General features: G+C 51.1%; 5 protein-coding genes across 5 annotated transcripts; 2 read left to right on the forward strand and 3 right to left on the reverse strand.

Annotated features, from left to right (window-relative positions):
- Nucleotides 1-3,835: 3,835 nt before the first annotated feature.
- QC764_511220 (uncharacterized protein) lies at nucleotides 3,836-7,456 on the reverse strand (the record flags this gene model as incomplete). The annotated part of the gene is made up of 1 exon (XM_062948342.1): nucleotides 3,836-7,456. The coding sequence occupies one exon, from the start codon at nucleotides 7,454-7,456 to the stop codon at nucleotides 3,836-3,838; it is 3,621 nt and encodes a 1,206-aa protein (XP_062799755.1).
- Nucleotides 7,457-7,987: 531 nt separating this feature from the next.
- On the forward strand, nucleotides 7,988-9,673 carry QC764_511210 (uncharacterized protein). Its single transcript, XM_062948341.1, has 4 exons — nucleotides 7,988-8,040; nucleotides 8,120-8,720; nucleotides 8,813-9,006; nucleotides 9,061-9,673. The coding sequence occupies exons 2-4, from the start codon at nucleotides 8,332-8,334 to the stop codon at nucleotides 9,351-9,353; spliced, it is 876 nt and encodes a 291-aa protein (XP_062799756.1). The 5' UTR covers nucleotides 7,988-8,040; nucleotides 8,120-8,331; the 3' UTR covers nucleotides 9,354-9,673.
- Nucleotides 9,674-9,837: 164 nt separating this feature from the next.
- QC764_511200 (uncharacterized protein) lies at nucleotides 9,838-14,199 on the reverse strand (the record flags this gene model as incomplete). Its single annotated transcript, XM_062948340.1, has 1 exon — nucleotides 9,838-14,199. One exon carries the CDS (start codon nucleotides 14,197-14,199, stop codon nucleotides 9,838-9,840), a length of 4,362 nt encoding a protein of 1,453 aa, XP_062799757.1.
- A 709-nt stretch (nucleotides 14,200-14,908) lies between these two features.
- QC764_511195 (uncharacterized protein) lies at nucleotides 14,909-15,729 on the forward strand. Its single transcript, XM_062948339.1, has 2 exons — nucleotides 14,909-15,109; nucleotides 15,165-15,729. Exons 1-2 carry the CDS (start codon nucleotides 15,104-15,106, stop codon nucleotides 15,477-15,479), a joined length of 321 nt encoding a protein of 106 aa, XP_062799758.1. The 5' UTR covers nucleotides 14,909-15,103; the 3' UTR covers nucleotides 15,480-15,729.
- Nucleotides 15,676-17,779, reverse strand: QC764_511190 (uncharacterized protein). The gene is made up of 5 exons (XM_062948338.1): nucleotides 17,655-17,779; nucleotides 17,320-17,592; nucleotides 17,054-17,196; nucleotides 16,165-16,941; nucleotides 15,676-16,094 (listed from the first exon to the last, which is right to left on the reverse strand). Exons 2-5 carry the CDS (start codon nucleotides 17,416-17,418, stop codon nucleotides 15,815-15,817), a joined length of 1,299 nt encoding a protein of 432 aa, XP_062799759.1. The 5' UTR covers nucleotides 17,419-17,592; nucleotides 17,655-17,779; the 3' UTR covers nucleotides 15,676-15,814.
- Between the last annotated feature and the right edge of the window lie 162 nt (nucleotides 17,780-17,941).

The following is a 17,941-nucleotide window of genomic DNA, read 5'->3' on the forward strand; positions in this document are numbered from 1 at the left end:
GGTGCTTCCGCGTTTTGGCTCTGTATATAACTTTTATCCGCCTATGACGATGGAGGTGAAGAGGCCGATTACTCTGCATAGACCCCATGGGTCCGAGATTGGAAGGCATTTGATCTTGACGTTTGCGCAAAAGTTGAAGCGGGTGTACGGGTGGAATGCGGATAGCTTTGTGGTTTGAGATCATGGGAACTCTGGGAGCTTGACCAGACTTGACCTATGCAGTTAGTCTATTAGTCTACTACGTAGGTACCAACTGGGACGCATTTATTGACATCTAACCCGAAAAAGACTGTTGACTTTTACATCTTCGCTCAAAAGAGAAAGCCCGACCCCTCTCAGCGATCCACCATCCATGTTGCCTTCATCACTAATCTCGGTTACTCGAGAGACCAAACCTGCTGCCCCCCAGACAAGGACCCGCTAGCTTACTCACTTCCACTCGCCACCTCCTTTCCCTTGACACATCTCCGTCTCATACCTATCCCAGCCTCTTCGTCAAAGCTGAAGGTGGAAACATCCACCACTGTGCTGCGAGCACCATGTAGTCTCCGATATTCACCCAATCGCCGCTCGGACTCTACAATTCCTGTTTCGACATCATATCCGCAAGCCGCCTATGCCGCGCTCCAGATGTCCATGACTCCCTTTCTTTCTGCCACAGGTGTGAGTGTCCTGGTTGTCTCCGGGTCATCTCGGTCCCACATGTGGTAGACATTTCCTCCATGAGAGATGATGCATTTGAATGGTTCGATAATGAGGAGAGTTGCCAGCTTCAACACATCCTCATATTCTAGTTCACCCTCTCCATCCAGATCACCCTCATCATCTTGTCTGTCATCCTCACTCCGCTCGGGTTCGTCAACGTCTACTCGACTGGGTAACTGTTCCCAACACTTTTCCATGCTGATCCGGAACAGTGGAGTTGCTAGGACAAGTGGAGTTGCTAGGACAAGTGGAGTTGCTAGGACAAGTGCAGTGAGTGGAGAAAGTCTTGATACATGTCTCGGGAATCGCGTTGCAGTGGTTGATTTGGATCCCCTCCACAGTTGAGTCTGTGGTGCAACATAAACAAATCATAGCGAAGCGCGTCGATACAATTAACAATGCTATCCAAATCGAAAACGCCCCAAAGCAAGGGCAATCTCCACGAGAAAGGCTGCCACGGATCTCTAAAATCGTGCAGCTGTCGAGCAAAAGGCTGGCTTTCATCATCGCCACATAGGAACAGCATATACCAGGCATCTTCGCGTGAGGTATCTTCCCTCATGGTATCCTCTTCACCAATACACATTTCAATCAGTGAGAGGAACTCGAGCACTTGATCAACAGGCATAATGCTCACCGACAAACTCTTAAACGTCAACCTCGCTAGTTCATAGAATGTTGTGTTTTCAACGCCTAACAGAAGCTTAGCATAGCCGGTTTCTTTGACAAGATAAGCGAATACCATTGTATGCCCTGAATATTATGGATTTCTGTGGATTTAGTAGCAATTAGCCAACATGCTCTCTCATGCTTCCAGGTTTGCAAGTCCCAAAGTACCTCCAGAAGCCCCTCCTCATCCTCATCACGCGCACGAATCGAAAGCTCTCCTGTATGGATCATCTCCCTGATTTTGTCTATATTGTCGGCTACCACAAGACTCGTAATGACTGATTCCTTTTACTTGTACACAGGATAGGTCATTATACGCGGACAAATGCTGTAAAAGCCTTGCTGGTCAGGACCAGACGAATGGGTGATGGAGATCCCTTGTGAAAGGAGCCAAGGTTGTGGTGAAAAATCTACGTGCACGCGGAAATGAACGGAATTATTCGTAGACATAATACCGCGCACCCTGTAGGTTTGAACATTGATCCGGAGCTAGCCCCAGCGCATCGGGATCCAATTCGTACGGGTTGAGAGAGGCACCTCCTTGAATCCTGTTGGTGATCCTGTGTAGGGCGAGTTGCTTGAGAAAGACCTTGTCGTGACCTTTCGTGGGTCTTGGAACTTGGCGGGGGACTAATCTGCAGGAATCATCGCAAACTTGGAAGCTGAGCTTGATTGGCAGTTTCTCAGATCAGGAACAGTCAGCGCCAGCTCATCTATTACTTCCCGAACACCATCAAATCTGCCCATCATAGGTTCAAAAACTCGTTGCCGCCTCTACCCGTACTATCCGAGCAAGGAGGTCCTGATTATCCCATGAAAGCCCTACTGTGGATACCAATGTTGAGAGGCGTTCAAAGGGTGTTTGCTGAGATACCTGAAGGCTCTCCGGTCGGGATTGAATACTGGTCATGTTGCTCTCTGTGTTGTTTGGGTCGAGGACAGAAGGGTATTGTTTTGGCTGAGAACTGTCTTAACCATTTCTCTCGCATCGGCTGCTTCCTGCGCGTTAAAACTCGCAGCATGTTGCGCAGATCCAAGAGTGCGTCACCGAAGCGGGCATGTTGCTCCTGGAGCTGCTTCATTGATACCTCTCGCCGACTTGTCGAAGCCCTTTGTTCGGTGGCCATGCTATGAATATCGCAGTGGATGGATGTCTAAGTGTGCCTGTTGACCTCATTAATTGTGGTCAGCTCATTCTGATGCGTCGTCAATATCGTCTAGGCAGGCTTGGTCTCTCACCCTGTGATCATTGATATCGCTAACGTTGCTTCCCCCTTACGCTTCTCAAGCCTGCGCAGTAGTGCTGCCCTCTCTGCGCTGTGGAAAACAAATTTGACGCGCTTCCATTTTGATAGATCAGCTGGAATGAGATCGTACAGAACATGCATGTCCTCGGAGAAGCGCTGGGAAAGTGGCCTTATGAGCCGGGCAAGATCAGGCTGCGTCGATGAAGCAAGTGACGACTGCTGCACTTCAGTCGCGTATGCTTGGAGCTGCTGGAATAACTCCTGAACCACAGCAAGGGCTGTACCACAAAAGTTATGAATCGCCCTGCGTCCGATGGACTCAAGTAGTTCGGGTTCTGACATCTCTGCAGTTCCTGCACATCATCTTTGGCGTGGATGAAACCAGACACCAGCCCCGCTGTCGTCGACGAGGCTCTCAATGTCGCGTCAAGCAGCTGAACAGCGGCAGCTAAAGTCCCAAAGGGCTTCCATTCTTGCTCTGTAAATGTCTTGTCGTTGGTCGCTCTACGCACGAGGGGGCCAATGAAGGTGCAATGACTGTGCTTCGGCTTCCTTCACGTCCGAATGAAGTTGAGTTCAGCTCCTAGGCACCCCAACACGAAAGCAAATATCGGGCACGTGCATTGTCCTGCAGACTTAGCTAATCCTGGCTGGTCATACTGCCTCATGACTTTGGCCACGCAGCCACATCAATTTGGAGCTTTTCTTGTGCAGTTACGCAACCCCATTCGTCAATTTCCAACGTGAGGTAGGGTATCCTCTCTGAAGGTGCGACCGCACCTAACTTGTCCGTGCGACCTTAGCCTTGGTGACCTAGAGTGGCGATGTCCTCGGCATGCAAGTGACATCTGACGATGGCTTCACTCAAGGATATTGGTTGTGGGAGAGCTCAGGAATCGGCCTTTGGGCTGAGGATCGGGAGGGTAATCTGGTGCTTCTGAGGATCTTCGGGTATATATTGGTTGGACTTCTATGCTCTTTGAAGCAGGTACTCTTCCTTTGTATCTAGCAGTTCAATATTGCTGGTGCTTTGCCATCATCTCTGATTTCACATCACCACTGTCGGAACCACTTGTTAATGCCTAAAGAACACCAATCAATCCTTCTAAAAGAGTTGGAACCTAACCATCTAATTCACTCAATATCATATCTTGAACACCTCTTTAAATTAGTCTTTCCGAGTTCATGCCTAGGAGATCATACAAAGTCTCAACCTAACCATCATTAGACAGAACCACCTCAAACTCCCCCCTAATCGGATCACGCTCCCTCGCCCCCCTAAAATAAGCAAGCGTAATCAACCTAACCACCCTATCCCCCTTCCCATAATCATTCAAGTACGCAAGCGACAGTATCGAACTAAGCTCATACACCTTCCTCACACTAACAAAACCACTACTACTCCGCGGCAACAACCTCAACATCAGCACATCCAACTCAGGGTCATGAAGCTTGGAGAATTGCAGCAGCGCATTGAACCGCAAGTTACTCAAGATCGTGGCTCCCGCGCCTTGGTATGTCTTCATGAGCATGTTCCTCCCTTGGTATTTTGTGTCTCCTAGCGGAATGCAGACGTCGAATTCCTTGAGCATGTAGTTGCTTTGGGTGTTGCTGACGAGGATGGAGAATACGATGTCTTTGGGGAGGTTGAGGCTGTTGGTGTAGATGGCGTTCTGGTTGGGTGTGTAGGCTGTGCATTTGAAGACTGGGGGGCCGGCTGGGTCTTCGGCGGCTATGGCTGCCCTGATGGCTAAACGGGCGAAGTGGGGAGTGGACGGCGATGGGGGAAGGATGGGAGATGTGACGGTGGGGATGCTGCGAATGTGCGGTGCGTCACAGGGTGAGTATGCCAAGGGGGCTGGTTCTGAGGTATCCAAGGAGAAGATAGAGCTGGCGGCTGTTGAGGCTGCGCGGGGGCGGAGAAAAGGATGGTCGCTGTCATCCTCTGAGCCCGAATCCTCATCGCCAGAGGCAGCGGTGGGGGGGAAGAGTTTTGGGACGATTGGATGGTTGGTTGAATGGAGGGTGCGCAGGGTCTGCGGTCCCTCCGGTACCGCGAAAGCAAGACTGCGTATCATGGTGGTGTTCTCGGGCGGCTGTAGGCTCGCAATGGCTGGGACGGGCTGGCCAGATCCTCTCTTCTTCAGGTCAATTTCGAGGTAGTAGATCGGCTCTGTTAGCTGCATGGCGAACAAGGCGGAGTTGGGAGTGTCATCTTCAAAAGGAACAATATCAGGCCCCTCGGGATTGTTGGGGTGCTTGTACGGCTTCATCAGGTTCTTGTCGTTGAGCATATCGAGTTGCACCTTTGCCAATCTGGTTGACCTCAGCAAGCGCAGGTCGTCTTCGACATCTGGCTGTACAGCCCTAGGAACCGTATTCCACAGAAAAAAGTTGTCTTTGGAGGTTGGGCTTTGCTCAATGGGTGGCTTGAATGGCAACTGTGGATTGCTGGGGTCCAGTTTGCGCTCCTCCTTGTCAACCGTGTACTGTTTCCTCATGTTGACGGTGAGATGGTCTGCTCCAAGACTGTTTCCTACTGCGAAACACGGCTGGTGGGGAGGCTGGGTGAAGATCAGTTTGTCAAAGTCCACAGAGCCAGGGGTACGATCGAGCAGACCGAGCATGACACCGTCGGCAACAATCTCATGGCGTAACAGTGGTGCCTGCGGCGGAGCCTCCTGGTCTTTACGAACAGTGTCCACTTTGAGATCAGGAAACATGGTGACCAGATCGGATCGGAGGTAGAATCCATATGTGGGAACCTGCGGACGATGTTTCTGCTCTTCTGGGAGGTGCTTGATGAAACGGTTGACGGCCTCCTTGATAGCTGCACGATCCATGTCTGTCCCTTTCTCATTACCCAGGCTAAGAGTTCCGTCAATCATCGCATCCACCCAGTTGGGATCGATGTAGAAGAACTTGAGGCTTTCCGGACTGAGGTGGGATGGGTCACTGATGAGATAATGCGCAGGGACGCCAGAGAGAAACATCCGGTCCATGACAAACGCAAGTACAACCATCCAGTCAGTAGAGACAGGGCTGTTTGTTTCGTCATAGACAATTTGGTGTTTTTCATCACTGCCCTGGGCAAGAGAAAGCTCGAGCGCTGCCTCCGTTGCCGCTTCGAGATATTGCTGCTCTATAATGCGGTTGTTGAGGTCAAGAGCACGAGTCCTTTTGGGCCCGAGGATGGGTCGGAACCAGCGCACCCAGGAAGAAGTGGGTGGTGTTGCTGGATCAGATGGTCCGTCTACAGGATCAGGGGTTTCTGTTGGTAGTCCCTCGCTCATCTCATGGAGTCTGTTGACTGTATGTTTCATCCCATCCAAGACTTCGGCAAGTGTCCTCACGCTCGTCTCCCCTCCAAGTTTCTTTGCCGCTGCAAGCTTGATCTTGTGCATGGCCGACTTATGGATAGCGCCCCTGAGCCGGGATAGTGCGGCCGTGAATCCCTGGTCCCCTACAGCGAGGACCCTGCCCAAGTTCCAAGCAGACGAATATGTCACATCCACAATTCCCAGCTCTTGATCAAGGACCTGAAAATCCTGACCTGAGTTGGAACAAGTGTCGAAATACGGGTTCTTGGGGACAACTGTAGGGGTGAAGGGACTTCGATAGAATGCCATAGTTGACTCGCCAGTCTGCAGTCGGTACTTGACTAATGTGAAGCCATCTTCCAGTCTTTTTGCCAGGCGCTCACTAACTCTGTTTCCTTTCAGACTGTCTATGACATCCTGCGGTGGCCGAAGAACACTCAAAGATCTGCCCAAATCGACGAAGGAATCATAAACGTTGAGCATGTTTGGCGGCATGACGGTGTAATTCCAACTGTGCAGAGAACACAGACAGACAAACTGTTTCTCCTCCGGGTTGGGGAAGGTCATCTGTTCGACACCCTCAATCGAGACGAGGTGAACCGCAACGCTGACTGGCGTTTTGTTTTGCATTGGCCCAGATCGTGCGCCAACGACGATGGAGAATATTCCGACATCCTCTGTACCGCTGATGGCCATTCCCGTTGTGTTGATCTTGCGCACGTGCGAGAGGTATGCGTACTGAGACACGTCTGGCTTATCCTTCTCGATCCTGTTGCCATTCTCGTCGAACGCCGAGAAAAGTGACTTGAACAAGTTCGATTTGATGAAGATGAATTCTCCTTTCTTGTCGTTGACGTTACGAAACCCCTCTTCTCCATCTTGGATGGGGTTGGCGGCGTTTGTGATCCCTCTCATCTGTCCGACGGTCATCTTCATGGATAGCGTACTCGTTTGTTGCCACTCCTGCCCGGCAGGTAGATTCGGCAGTCCCTTCAAATCTCCTGGATTCAACTTGATCTCTTCTTGCGTGAATGTGAACAGCGCCAACCACGGCACCCTCCGCCTAGTATCGCCATTACCCTCCGTACTGGGGCTGCCAATTCTCTCCCACGGTAGATGGGGATCGCTCAACACAACGTGAGGCAGCATCCGGTTCTCTTCGGGGTACCCCGACGGCGGATAGACGGAATAGACGGACTGTTCAGGCAGCATGAATTGTGGTGCGTCGACGGAGAAGGTCTGCTGAGAGAGGAGCAGCAGTGGCTGGTCATTATTCATGGCTGTGACGGTCTGCTCCGCGGTGATAGTGTACTGGGGTCCTGCGACAAGACTCGGCGCCCAGAAAGAGTTGAGCCGTTCCTCGCCGGGGAGGAGATCTGGACCGTCATCGTCTTCGCCCAGTAGGGCGAGGCCTTTAGCTTTGCGGGCTTTGTAAACATTTCTTCGGGCATGGCGGAGGGTGAGATGGCGGGGGGAGTTGATTGCCCGAGACTTGCTGCCTGTGAAGATCGCCATTTTGGACTAAACCCCAAAACTGGAAAGCAGTCCAGGACTATAACTGCAGCGTTAAGAGAAGTATCGTGAAGTGAAGAATGAAGTAAGCTGCTGTTGGGCAAAACGTCAGGACGATGAGGAACTTGGGAAGTTGTGCAGCAGCTTTGGTTTGGTCCGAGATTGGCCCACTTGCGATTTCCTCTCTCCCCATCTCCACAAAATAGGCCAGTTATTTTCGAAGTACCTCGTTGTCTTCAAGATCAAAAAGTGACTTCGGGCGATACTTTTCCTGTTGAACAATGAGAACCACTATCCCCGAAGCAGGCAGACCGGAACCCCGCAGGGGTCACCTGCATTGCATGACAGACGGAACAGAGAGACCTATCGAAAAATGCAGTACTACACTGCGTCACTGCATGTCTCAAGCGCGAATTCCGCAAGCTGGCATAATGGAACTTTGAACTGTCTGCTTCAGCCAGCCACTTTTGAGGATCATGATGGGTACGTCTGCATCATGAGCCGGATTGGGAGGTGAAGCTGTACATCATGAGCGCTGAGTTGTCAGGCATCACGATCGTCACATGAAATCATCCGGTGTCAGGATTGTGAGTTCATATTGTTCGTCTTTGGGTGATCGACAACCACAGCGCGTGGTGGTTTGAGGGGCCACTGAGCTCCACGAAGGAAATTGCCATTATCGTTACCTCATATTTACAAAAATCATGTGCAGATTTTGCATGACAAGACGGTATATAAATTATGATGGCTCTGCTTCCGCATTCTGCCTTTACATCCTCTCACTTTGTCACCATCTTTCCCATTACCTTGACAAACAAAAGACATCTGAACCGTTCCACAAAGTATTTCCCATCTCCTTCAGGACTTGAATAGCAATCATGGTCGGCGTAACAACCATTGCGAACCTCAACGCCCCAGCCGGCAAGCAAATCAGCTTGTACTACAACCTCAAAAATCAGAACCTTGGTCTTCAGCAACGCAACGAGTCCACTTCGCAAGACCCCCCCACCGACGTCTATGTCTCTAGCATCACCGCTCAAGTTGGATGGATTGAGAACCCATCCCAGGTGGCCAGCGCCAACTTGACCGGTCTTCCACTTGTCTTCGGCTTCACTGAAAAGAAGGCCGATCCTGCTGTTCCCAAGCAGCTGAATCACGACGTCTCTATCCTTTCCCCTGTGTATAACCCTGTTGGCCAAACTCTCAAAGACAACAAAACCATCGCTGCTGTCAGTGACGGTGTGTCTGCATCTGTCTTCTTCCTCACGTATGTGCCCCATCTCACCTTTCTACACTTCTTCCCCATCCCCTCTTACTTTCGTCTGTTCAGTCAACCAGGCTTATTGACCTTTTACCCAGCGGGGGAAGTGGAAACGCCTACAAAATCGAGGAGGCAGTCGTCGGCCAAATCCAACCAGACGACTGGTCCGGAACCGCAGTCATCATCCAGGACTCATCCCTCGCTGCGTACTATTCCGAGCCCGGTGTTCGTCGGATCATTTACCAGGCTGCCGACAACTCCGAGATCCACGATTATCGCCCCAAACGAGGATGTAAGTAAAGACCTAGCCCGGAACTCATACCGATTAATAACCATTTTTTGACAGATGTGAACATTGGCAACACCAACGCCAAAGATGCCAGTCCTCTTGCTGTTGTCACGGCCGGCAGCAAGGCCTACCTCTACTACGTGAACACACATGATCAGGTGAAGAGGATCGTCAAGAGTGACCTCTCCAACCCGGACTCGTGGGGTCAGGAACAGGATGTCAACGCGCCTAAAAAGGTTTCAAAGGAGAGTCAGATTACTGTCATCTCTGCGGGTGGCAAGAATCATTTGTTCTATGTCGCTCAGGGGGCGTCCGATACTACGTTTGAGCATATTGTCGACAGCCAGTGAGGGCGGGGACGAAATGTTGCTTGGATCTGACTTGGCTGTCCACCTTTTTGTTAGGTTGGCATCACGATCGCTTCCTTCTCGGATAGGGTCTGGTAGCATGGACTCGTTAATTTATATCACATTTGAACCCTGGTGTGTTCAATACTTTATGTTCCTACCTATAAAACTGAACCCCAGCCCCTTCATCCGCGCTGATCAGGAACCGGCAGAGGCAATACTGCAGCTAATCACCATATTTGAGACTGTAAAGGCGTGTGTATTGTGCACGGTGTCAGATCTTCACTGTGACTTCTTCGCTAATTTTGCTATCCTCCAGGGCCATGAGTCAACCTTGCCTTTGGTATTTGGATGCACAATCAAGTATGTATTGTGTGGATAAGGTGGTGGGCTAACACCACAAAACTAAACTCGACAAATATTCTGAACTCCCAAACTAACCAGCTGACATGTATCCCAAGCCCTACGTAAACCTACCATGGTACTATCATGTCCTCGTCCCCTCTGCCTTGGTGTCATCCTCCGGCTTCTCCACCATAATCGGCCTCCGCAACTGCAAAAACCCCTCAATAGCCGTATACGGCGCCTTTTCAAACCCAGGTGCCATAACATTTCCCTTCCTCTCAATCCCATAAGCATTATAACTAGGAAATTCATCCCCTTCAACATCAAACGGCTGCAGCCAATTCCAATCCCCAACGCCCAACGACGGAATAGCAACATCTCTCTTCGGAGCATCCTTCATGGACTTGGTCGTTAATCGACCATCCTTGCTGAACTCGCCCACGTCCTTGACAACATTCAACGGACCAGCATGGAAGAAAGCAACCATATTCTGCATGGCATCCTGCCATGTCCAAGACGGCAGCTGCAGGGATTTGGCAGGCAAAAAGGAGGAAAACGCATGGACCGGCGTGAATGGGTCCAGTATAGCGCCGTAAACCTTCATTTCTTTATTTCGAAGGTCGCGGTATTGTTGTGGGGAGAGGTACGGCCCGTCGTAGTGCCCGCCAGAGTGCGGAAATGGGGCTACCCAGAATGGTTTGAGCTTCGGATAGGAGGTGTCGGGTGTGTTGTCCATCGGAATGAGATTCTCGATCCCGGAAGGGGGAGCAGGCTTTTTGTTGTCCTCGTTGAAGAAGTAAGTGTAGACGTTGTTGAGGACAAGCTCCTTCTCGTTGTCTTCGACGGTGGGTTCGGCAATGGTCTTGAAGTAGCCCACTAAGCCGTCGGCCTCGCGGGCCTTGTCGCCGAGCTTGATTCGGAATTCGTAGCTAGGTGCGGGAGGACGAGCATCCTGGGCAAGGAGATAGCGCTCGGGAGTGGCGCTCGCGACGCTGGTCTTTGTGCTCTGGTTTACGAGGGCGGGTTTCTCTAGTTCCAGGGAGATGCCCATGTTGACGAGGGCGAGTGGCTTGCCGACGATGGAGCCGAGGAACTGGGAATAGGCACTGGGTGAGGGGGGCATGTTCTTGATGGCGGTCGAGATCATGATCCATAATCCGCGAAGGTAGTTGGCATCTTTCATCTTCTCGATGAGCTCGTCGAGTTGTTTGTTGTCCTTGACCGTGGGGGCTTTCTTCTCGTTGGAGTCCCCGGCCCCGGGCTCGGGAATGTTATCATCGTAAACGAATGGGAGCCATTTGGGTTCACCTATGGCGCCATCCCGGCCGCCGACACGAACTTCGCGATAAAAAGTGCCATCGGCGAGGAAGATTTGGATGCCTTGATCCGCGTAGTTGATCACAAGCCAGCCCCAGATGGGATTCTCCCACTCGTCCACAGGGCGCCAGTAGGAAGAGACGGTATCGGGCTTCGGAGGCATCTTTTTGCCTTCATCATCTAGGTGTCGCTGGCGGACGACAAAGTCTGCGTTGAGACGCGCAGCTTGGTTGATCTGCGGCGGTAGCTGCATGAACTCGCACTTGGGCCCTTCGTTTTGCAAAACAGTGTTGGCGTGAGTCTTGCCGTTGACTGTGACGGTCTGAGGTTCGTAAAAGTCGCTGATGGCGGGATAGATGGGAGGATGTTGACGAGGACCAGCGAGTGGCTTGGGGTCGATGGCGACAAGGGCTTGTCCAAACTTGTCAATCACATTGAACTTGGTGAACCTGAACTGCCCATGAGTTACGGGCTTGAAAGGGCAGAAGTCCTTTTTTGTGTAGTCATTCTGCACCGAGTAGGGCGTCAATGCGGAGTTGTTCTGAATCATTTGGATGCGTTCGTTTGTCAAGCCCGCAAGAGGGAACTCGGCCGCCTTAATCGCACTAGTGCTCTGCAGACCATCACTCGTGATGAACTTGTTCTCTGGTTTGATGTGTGTCCCCGCTGACAGAGTGAGCAAGCCTTCCGTGAAGCCATTCAGAGGACAGGAGAGGAAAGGTAGTTTGGACAAGTGTTGCTGTACCCAGGTCCTCTCGTCATCATCAAGGTGCTCCTTCAAGATGGAGGGCGGTGTATTTTCAAACAGCTGATTCACCTTCGCCGCTAAGGAGAAGCTTGGCTGAGGAAGAATGAGAACCCGGCCGGAGAGGAGACATGTATCGCCCGCGGCAGCTGGTGTGCCAGTCTTCATCTTCTCCCAGAGCGGCGTTTCGGGCTTTCCGTCTGCATCAACACCTGGAACGCCGTATCTGATCTTCTCAGGGGCGGAAAGGCGAACTGCCTGGCCGCTCAGATCCCAGTACTCAAAGGGGATGTGAGTATACTCCACGGCCCATTCAACGTAGAGCGGGAACCAAGGCTGACGATTCTCCCATCGATCTCTCCAGTACTTGTTGTCATTAGTTGCAGAGAGCTTGTCATGAAACTGGGGGAATGCGTGATCTTTCTCAGCAACGGCATCGTCTGCGGTGTTGCTCGGCATAAGTGTCCAGAACTCTTTCAGCAACGTCTCCACGGCGCTCAAGGCAGATTGTCCGGGGAATTTCGTCGTCACCTGTGCTGCCAAGTTGCTGATGTCCCCCGGGACGCCCGTCTTCGTAACACATTGTGAAGACAGCCTCGCTGTCCCACTGTCATTGAAGTCAGAAGGCCAACCGGACTCAACCCCCCCAAGTAAAACCGTCGGGTCTCGATGCTGAAAGTAAAAAGGAAGCGTGCTCGTCTTCAAGTCCTCCAGCAGACTACTTTCCTTCATTTTCTTCTTGACTTCTCGCATTGTCGTATTCAATTCCTTCATGCGGTCTTCCAACTTGCTCAACTTTTCTGCCAAATCGTTTGTCTGACGCACATACAGATCATTGTTCCGATTGGCAAAATTTGCTTGATCCGTGACGTACTTCCACCAAATAGAGAACATGTCCCACCTGTACTGCTCTGCAGAGCGCGTACAGGCATCAACGAGCTGCTGATTGATGTTCAATTCGGCAAGCAGCTCGACGGCCTTGGGGTCTGGCTGGGTGGGCTTGCCCTTGGAGTCTTGACCAGCAATGAAATAATGCTTGCCACCCTGGACGCGGCCGAAGTTCCAGTTGTAGACCATGTCTTTCGCTTCGCGCTGTCCCTCTACACCGTCATCCCTGGCATGGAGCAAAGAGTCAATGGCAAGAATGTCCTCCTCCAACCTCTCAACATCCTTGTCTTTCTCCTTGTGCCTCCTCGCGGTAATATAGGTGATTAAAGCGTCCATAGGTGATGTTCCTACCGCCATGGACGGCAATGAGTCATCCTGAAGTGTTACCGAAAACTTATCAGAAGGCGCTTCAGGCTTGGTATTCATGCCCCAGTGGACATCGTACAAAGCACCGTGGAGACACATCCTAACGGCGGATGTATCGGTGAGGAATGTCTCGACCTCACTCGTGCCAGTGTCCTTCAGCTCCATGTAAATAGCTTTGAGCTTATCCTCATGGGTGAATTTTCCATTCTTGTCAAACAAGGGGTCAGTGCTATCAGTGGAGTGCCAGCCAACGAGGTAGTAGTCTGCCGTAGCGGAATCAAGGTAGTGTCCTTCTGATGGCTTTGGCGGTGGTGCACCATCATTTCCCCTTGCGAGCTTCTTCTTATCATCTTCATCGAGGTACTTGAAATTGTCGACAATGCTAAAGACATTCGCGTTGTGGAGCTGGAAATCCGCAAAGAACATGTTGCCGCTCTTGAGAAGACTGATGTCCGTGTAGGAATTCTGATTGCCAGGCTGATAATCAGCCAAGGGGGTCTTCCTTCCGATAAAGACCTCAGCCTGTTGCTCGATATCCACCCCTTCGCCTTTCTGCCCAACTACAAAGGGGCTAACATCGGTCTGAAGATCAAACGTGACAGGGATATCGTCAAGATCCCACTTGTAGTCACTCTCCAGCACCCAGGCCTCGTACTCGTTGAAGTATTTCTTCAATTCCTCCTTGACCGAGTCCATGTGGAGCCTTCGGATGATGATCCACCGCGTAGGGGGCTGCAGATACTCTGGCGTGTCTGAGTTCTTTTTGTCGCCGCTGTCCTTGCTGGGTGGTTCTGTCCTCGGGGGGAGACCAAGTCTTTCACGTTCCTTGTCGTGCCGTTTCTCGTCAACGGAGTCGGCAGCTACCACTCCAGACCTATACATGTCTGGGAGAATCCAGTGGAGATAGACGCCATATCTGTTACGGCGCGGAGTAGGGTGAGGTTGGTCGCCCAGGTCTGTAAGGCGCATGTTCGTCGCAGCAGGTGCAGCATTGTGTAGGTCGGAGTGCCCAAGAACATCACTCTGGATGAGAAAGTTGTCCAGGCGGAGGAAAGTGTAGTTTGGCTGCGTGATGGGGATTATACGAGAGTTCTTGTCGTCAGCTTCGTTGGCGACTTTGTCATTGAGAATAAAGGCTTGGAGCTGAAGAGGGACGAGGACGACACTGTCATTTGGTGAATTCTCCATCTTGGTTGTGCTGGTGTGTCGTTCCTGGTATCACCTGACTCGAACTGAAGCTCTCTAGGATGGTTGAGGCTGGCTTGACAAGATGGGGAACTACTCCCACAAGCTTTGTCTTCCAGATTGCTCATTGCTGTGACCTGGGCGACGGTATCTCCGCTGGGATGAAGTCAGTGTTCCTTGCACGGTGCATTGTCCAGTGTCCTCCGTTGACTGTTGCATTGCAGCTCAATTTGTGGAAGCCACAGATGCTCCGAATATGCACTCGATCGAGACGTGATAACAATTGCAGCAACAATTAGTCTCCTGCAAGTTTTCAGCTTTCCGCTCGCAACTGCCTGTCTATCATTTCTGATTCTGGCGTTGTACATCTGATCTTCTCTTCTGGTCAAACCTGCATGGTACAATCATGGGAATGAAGCATACCCATCGTGATCACATCACAGCTCTCCGGCCCTGGCCCTCGCCAATAGAACGGACCGACGATGGGATCAGCGCGGTACTTTCAGCCACCAGGTGCACCTTTGCCCAAATGCCTCAAGCTGCCGCACATGCGATTTATCCTTGGTGACATGGAGCCTATAGGACCGCGAGGTCGTGGAACGTGTGATAACATTAACGCACGCTGAAGACTGCGGCTTGCGCACGCACCACCTCGCAGGCCGCATTTGGAAGCCCAGCAAAGTGCAATTCAGAAGGAAATGGTGGGTGGGAAATCAGTGTTCCAGGCTGGGCGCTGATTCTCTAGACCCAACAAGAACCTACCATAGATGACTTCGTCAACGGCGAGATATGAATCACATGACATCGTTCAAACGGCTCATCTCTCTTGGCTCCCAGCACACAATTACTGTCTCCATAACCTCTTCTCAGAATACAATCACTCCGGTTGCATCCTCCCATTGAAATAATGGCTGTACGTCAAGAATGTCCTGTCCATTTGCTTGCATACCTAACATCAACTCCTCTAGCCTCCTCCGAAATGGACAGATGATTACACCGAAATGGGTGGCGATACAATCTGGGGCCCCGATGGCGAGGCGGTTGCTTACATCACTGCTGCCGGCCTTGACAAGACCAACTTGAAGCCACTCTTCACCCTCCTACCCTCGGTCACTGAAGACTTGACTCTTTTTCAAACGGGGTCGCCGCTCAAATTCTATCTCTGGAGCGCCGACGACTACAGTCTTCACAAGGTCACTTTGGATAGCTTGGATGAAATCTTGAAATGGCTGGAGGCTGAGGACAGGCCGTTCTATACTTTGCCATCGGAGAGGATTCTCTGACGGCAGGGTGGTTCAGAAGGGGATATGTGATTTATCTCTTTTTCCACCTAGTTTGCAGCGAGGACTAAAACTATCATCCTGTTGAAGATCACTGTTGCTCTGTCATGGCTACCCATGCATTTCACGAAGCTCGTGACATTTTGTTGGAAACTGGGGTTGCGCGATACTTATGATTTCTCCCACACTATGCAGAGATAGCGAGCGGATGTAACTTCTTGCTATAGAAAACTCTCATTTACACCATACCATGACTATCAATGAAACCCCTCATCTCCATCTCAAAGAGATTGAAACAGCATTTCTAACGATTCCACCCACCTCAATGTTGACTCATGCTATGTTGTGGTATCGAAGGGCAAATGGACCACTGGGTCGAACTGTTTAAGGTCGGCCTCGTAAATTCTCCCCATGAATGTGCAGTTTGCGCAAGGACCTGTAAAGAAATCTCGGATCTTCTCCTCGATATTCTTTCTTTGCTGAGTAATATGCTCGTATTTGTATTCTCTTTCGACTTTGAAATCTTTTGACTTCTTGTCAAAGTCAGGATCCAGAGTTGTGCCTCTTGGACTCAAGGCTATGCCCTTTGTCCGGGCCCTTTCTTGAGGAGTGCGGTGTCTTTTTCACCAGATATTATCAGCCAGCTGTGTATGAAATGGTAGACGCAAGCGAAAGACGTCGTACTTACGATAGCATATGGAGAAAGGTGTACGTCTCGGCGCAGTTTCCGTATCGGAAGGTGTCTATGCTTCCCCCGGTCTTTGCCCACTTCCACCCCATGGTCTTGGAATACCCAGTAAAGTCCCAGTGGGCCACGATGTTGACTATTCCCTTGTCTCTATCGCAAATGTCCCATCGCGCCTTTCGAAGAAGACCGCCAAAGTTCCTTGTGCCGAGGCTACCGTAGTAACCACCGAGCGACGCGCCCAACGAGAACAAGTTTGGCTCTCCAGAGGCCTTATCTGCTTCCGTCCATGTGATCTGGTACATGTTTGGTTGTGACGATTTCTGCTTGTCAGACCGGACTACTACTCTTGCTGTGGGGAAATCCGGATCGGGCTCAAATTCTTCGATGTCTTCTTGGGAAAGAGGCGTACTGCCCCCTTCCAGCATCACACCAGCCCAGCGTGCATATAGCGCAAGAATTGGTATGTAGAAATTCTCGACTGTGGCGTGGGGTGGCGCGATCCCGAGCTTGGAGAGAAAGAGGCCTAGGAGGTCCGGAAGTAGAAAATAGAAGTTGTTTCGTAGGTCGTCCTCGACGACCTCTTTGAAGCGCTGGCGTCTTTTGTCATCTTCGAGTTTGGAAATGTCGTTGTCGATGAGAGCTTGAGGCAAGAAGTTGAACCTCCATTTCGCTTCGGTGCCGCGGACATGAAGGACGCGCTTGTTGTTCACTTTAGCCTTTTCCTCTCGTAGGACATGCTGCTCAGGAACTGGCTCTCTCCACTCAGCACCTGGAGAACTGTGATGCAATGTTAGTCGGGCGGCACGTTGAAAGCTCCGAACCAATTCTGCGTGTCTGGATGCCGTCCGAACGGTTCGTCGCACTAGATGGGAAAGGATTCTTATCATACCACAGCAGCTTGATCTTTTCGAGAACTAATCGCAATTCCTTTTGGTGCGCCTCGTCTATCTTCTTAGCAGCTTCCCACTGCTCCTCCGTCCTCTTCCCCTTCGACACAATGCTCTCCACTAGGCCTTCCATTTTTTCAACAATCTACCCAGCAGCTATTAGCCTGGACTCATTCAGAACATCAGTCTGAAGGCCTCGATGACGAGTATGTGAAGCCAAGACTGGTGATAACAGGGAAGGTCTGGCACTTCATTGCTCCTCACTCACTTTTGCAGTCTCTGTAATGACATAGAGACTCTCAAATGTAGTGTCGGGATCGCCTCGCGTGAGAATTTCCCACTCCAAGGGTGCCGTGGAGGATTGCATGTTGGCAATATCAAAGTGAAGATGGATTCTTTATTTGGTCGCTCTTTGAGAAACAAAAGAGGGAGATGTCCTTACCTGGGATCAAGAGTGCACGAAGATCGTGACCATGAGTTGGAATAATGGTGGGTCCCTTATACAGAACCTGAAAGAAATGGGTGTCGTCTCTCATGACGTCTGCGATTCAGTGTAAGTATCTATTTGTCGAGGGGGAGAATGAGTACTTTCACGGCACTTACGAGAATGGGAGGGGTTGCTCTGCTGCGGGCCGCCCACTTCAGCAATTGATCCTTGGGTTCAGCTGCATTGTTAGGTTGTCAGCCCATGGCTTGGCGGACGAATGGGTGTCTAGACTTTTGCATCTAGACTTTTCATGCATGTATCGCGCGCTGTCCATTGTACCCGGCGTGCTTTTACGCAGTTGATCGACTTGAACTTGTTCCCAATCTGTCAAGGTGCACCACCCTCATGTATGCGGGGAGTCGGATCACATAGCACTGTGCCAACACCAAACAGGTGCTGCATT

Source organism: Podospora pseudoanserina, chromosome 5 (genome assembly GCF_035222485.1).
Source record: "Podospora pseudoanserina strain CBS 124.78 chromosome 5, whole genome shotgun sequence".
Lineage (NCBI taxonomy): Eukaryota > Fungi > Ascomycota > Sordariomycetes > Sordariales > Podosporaceae > Podospora > Podospora pseudoanserina.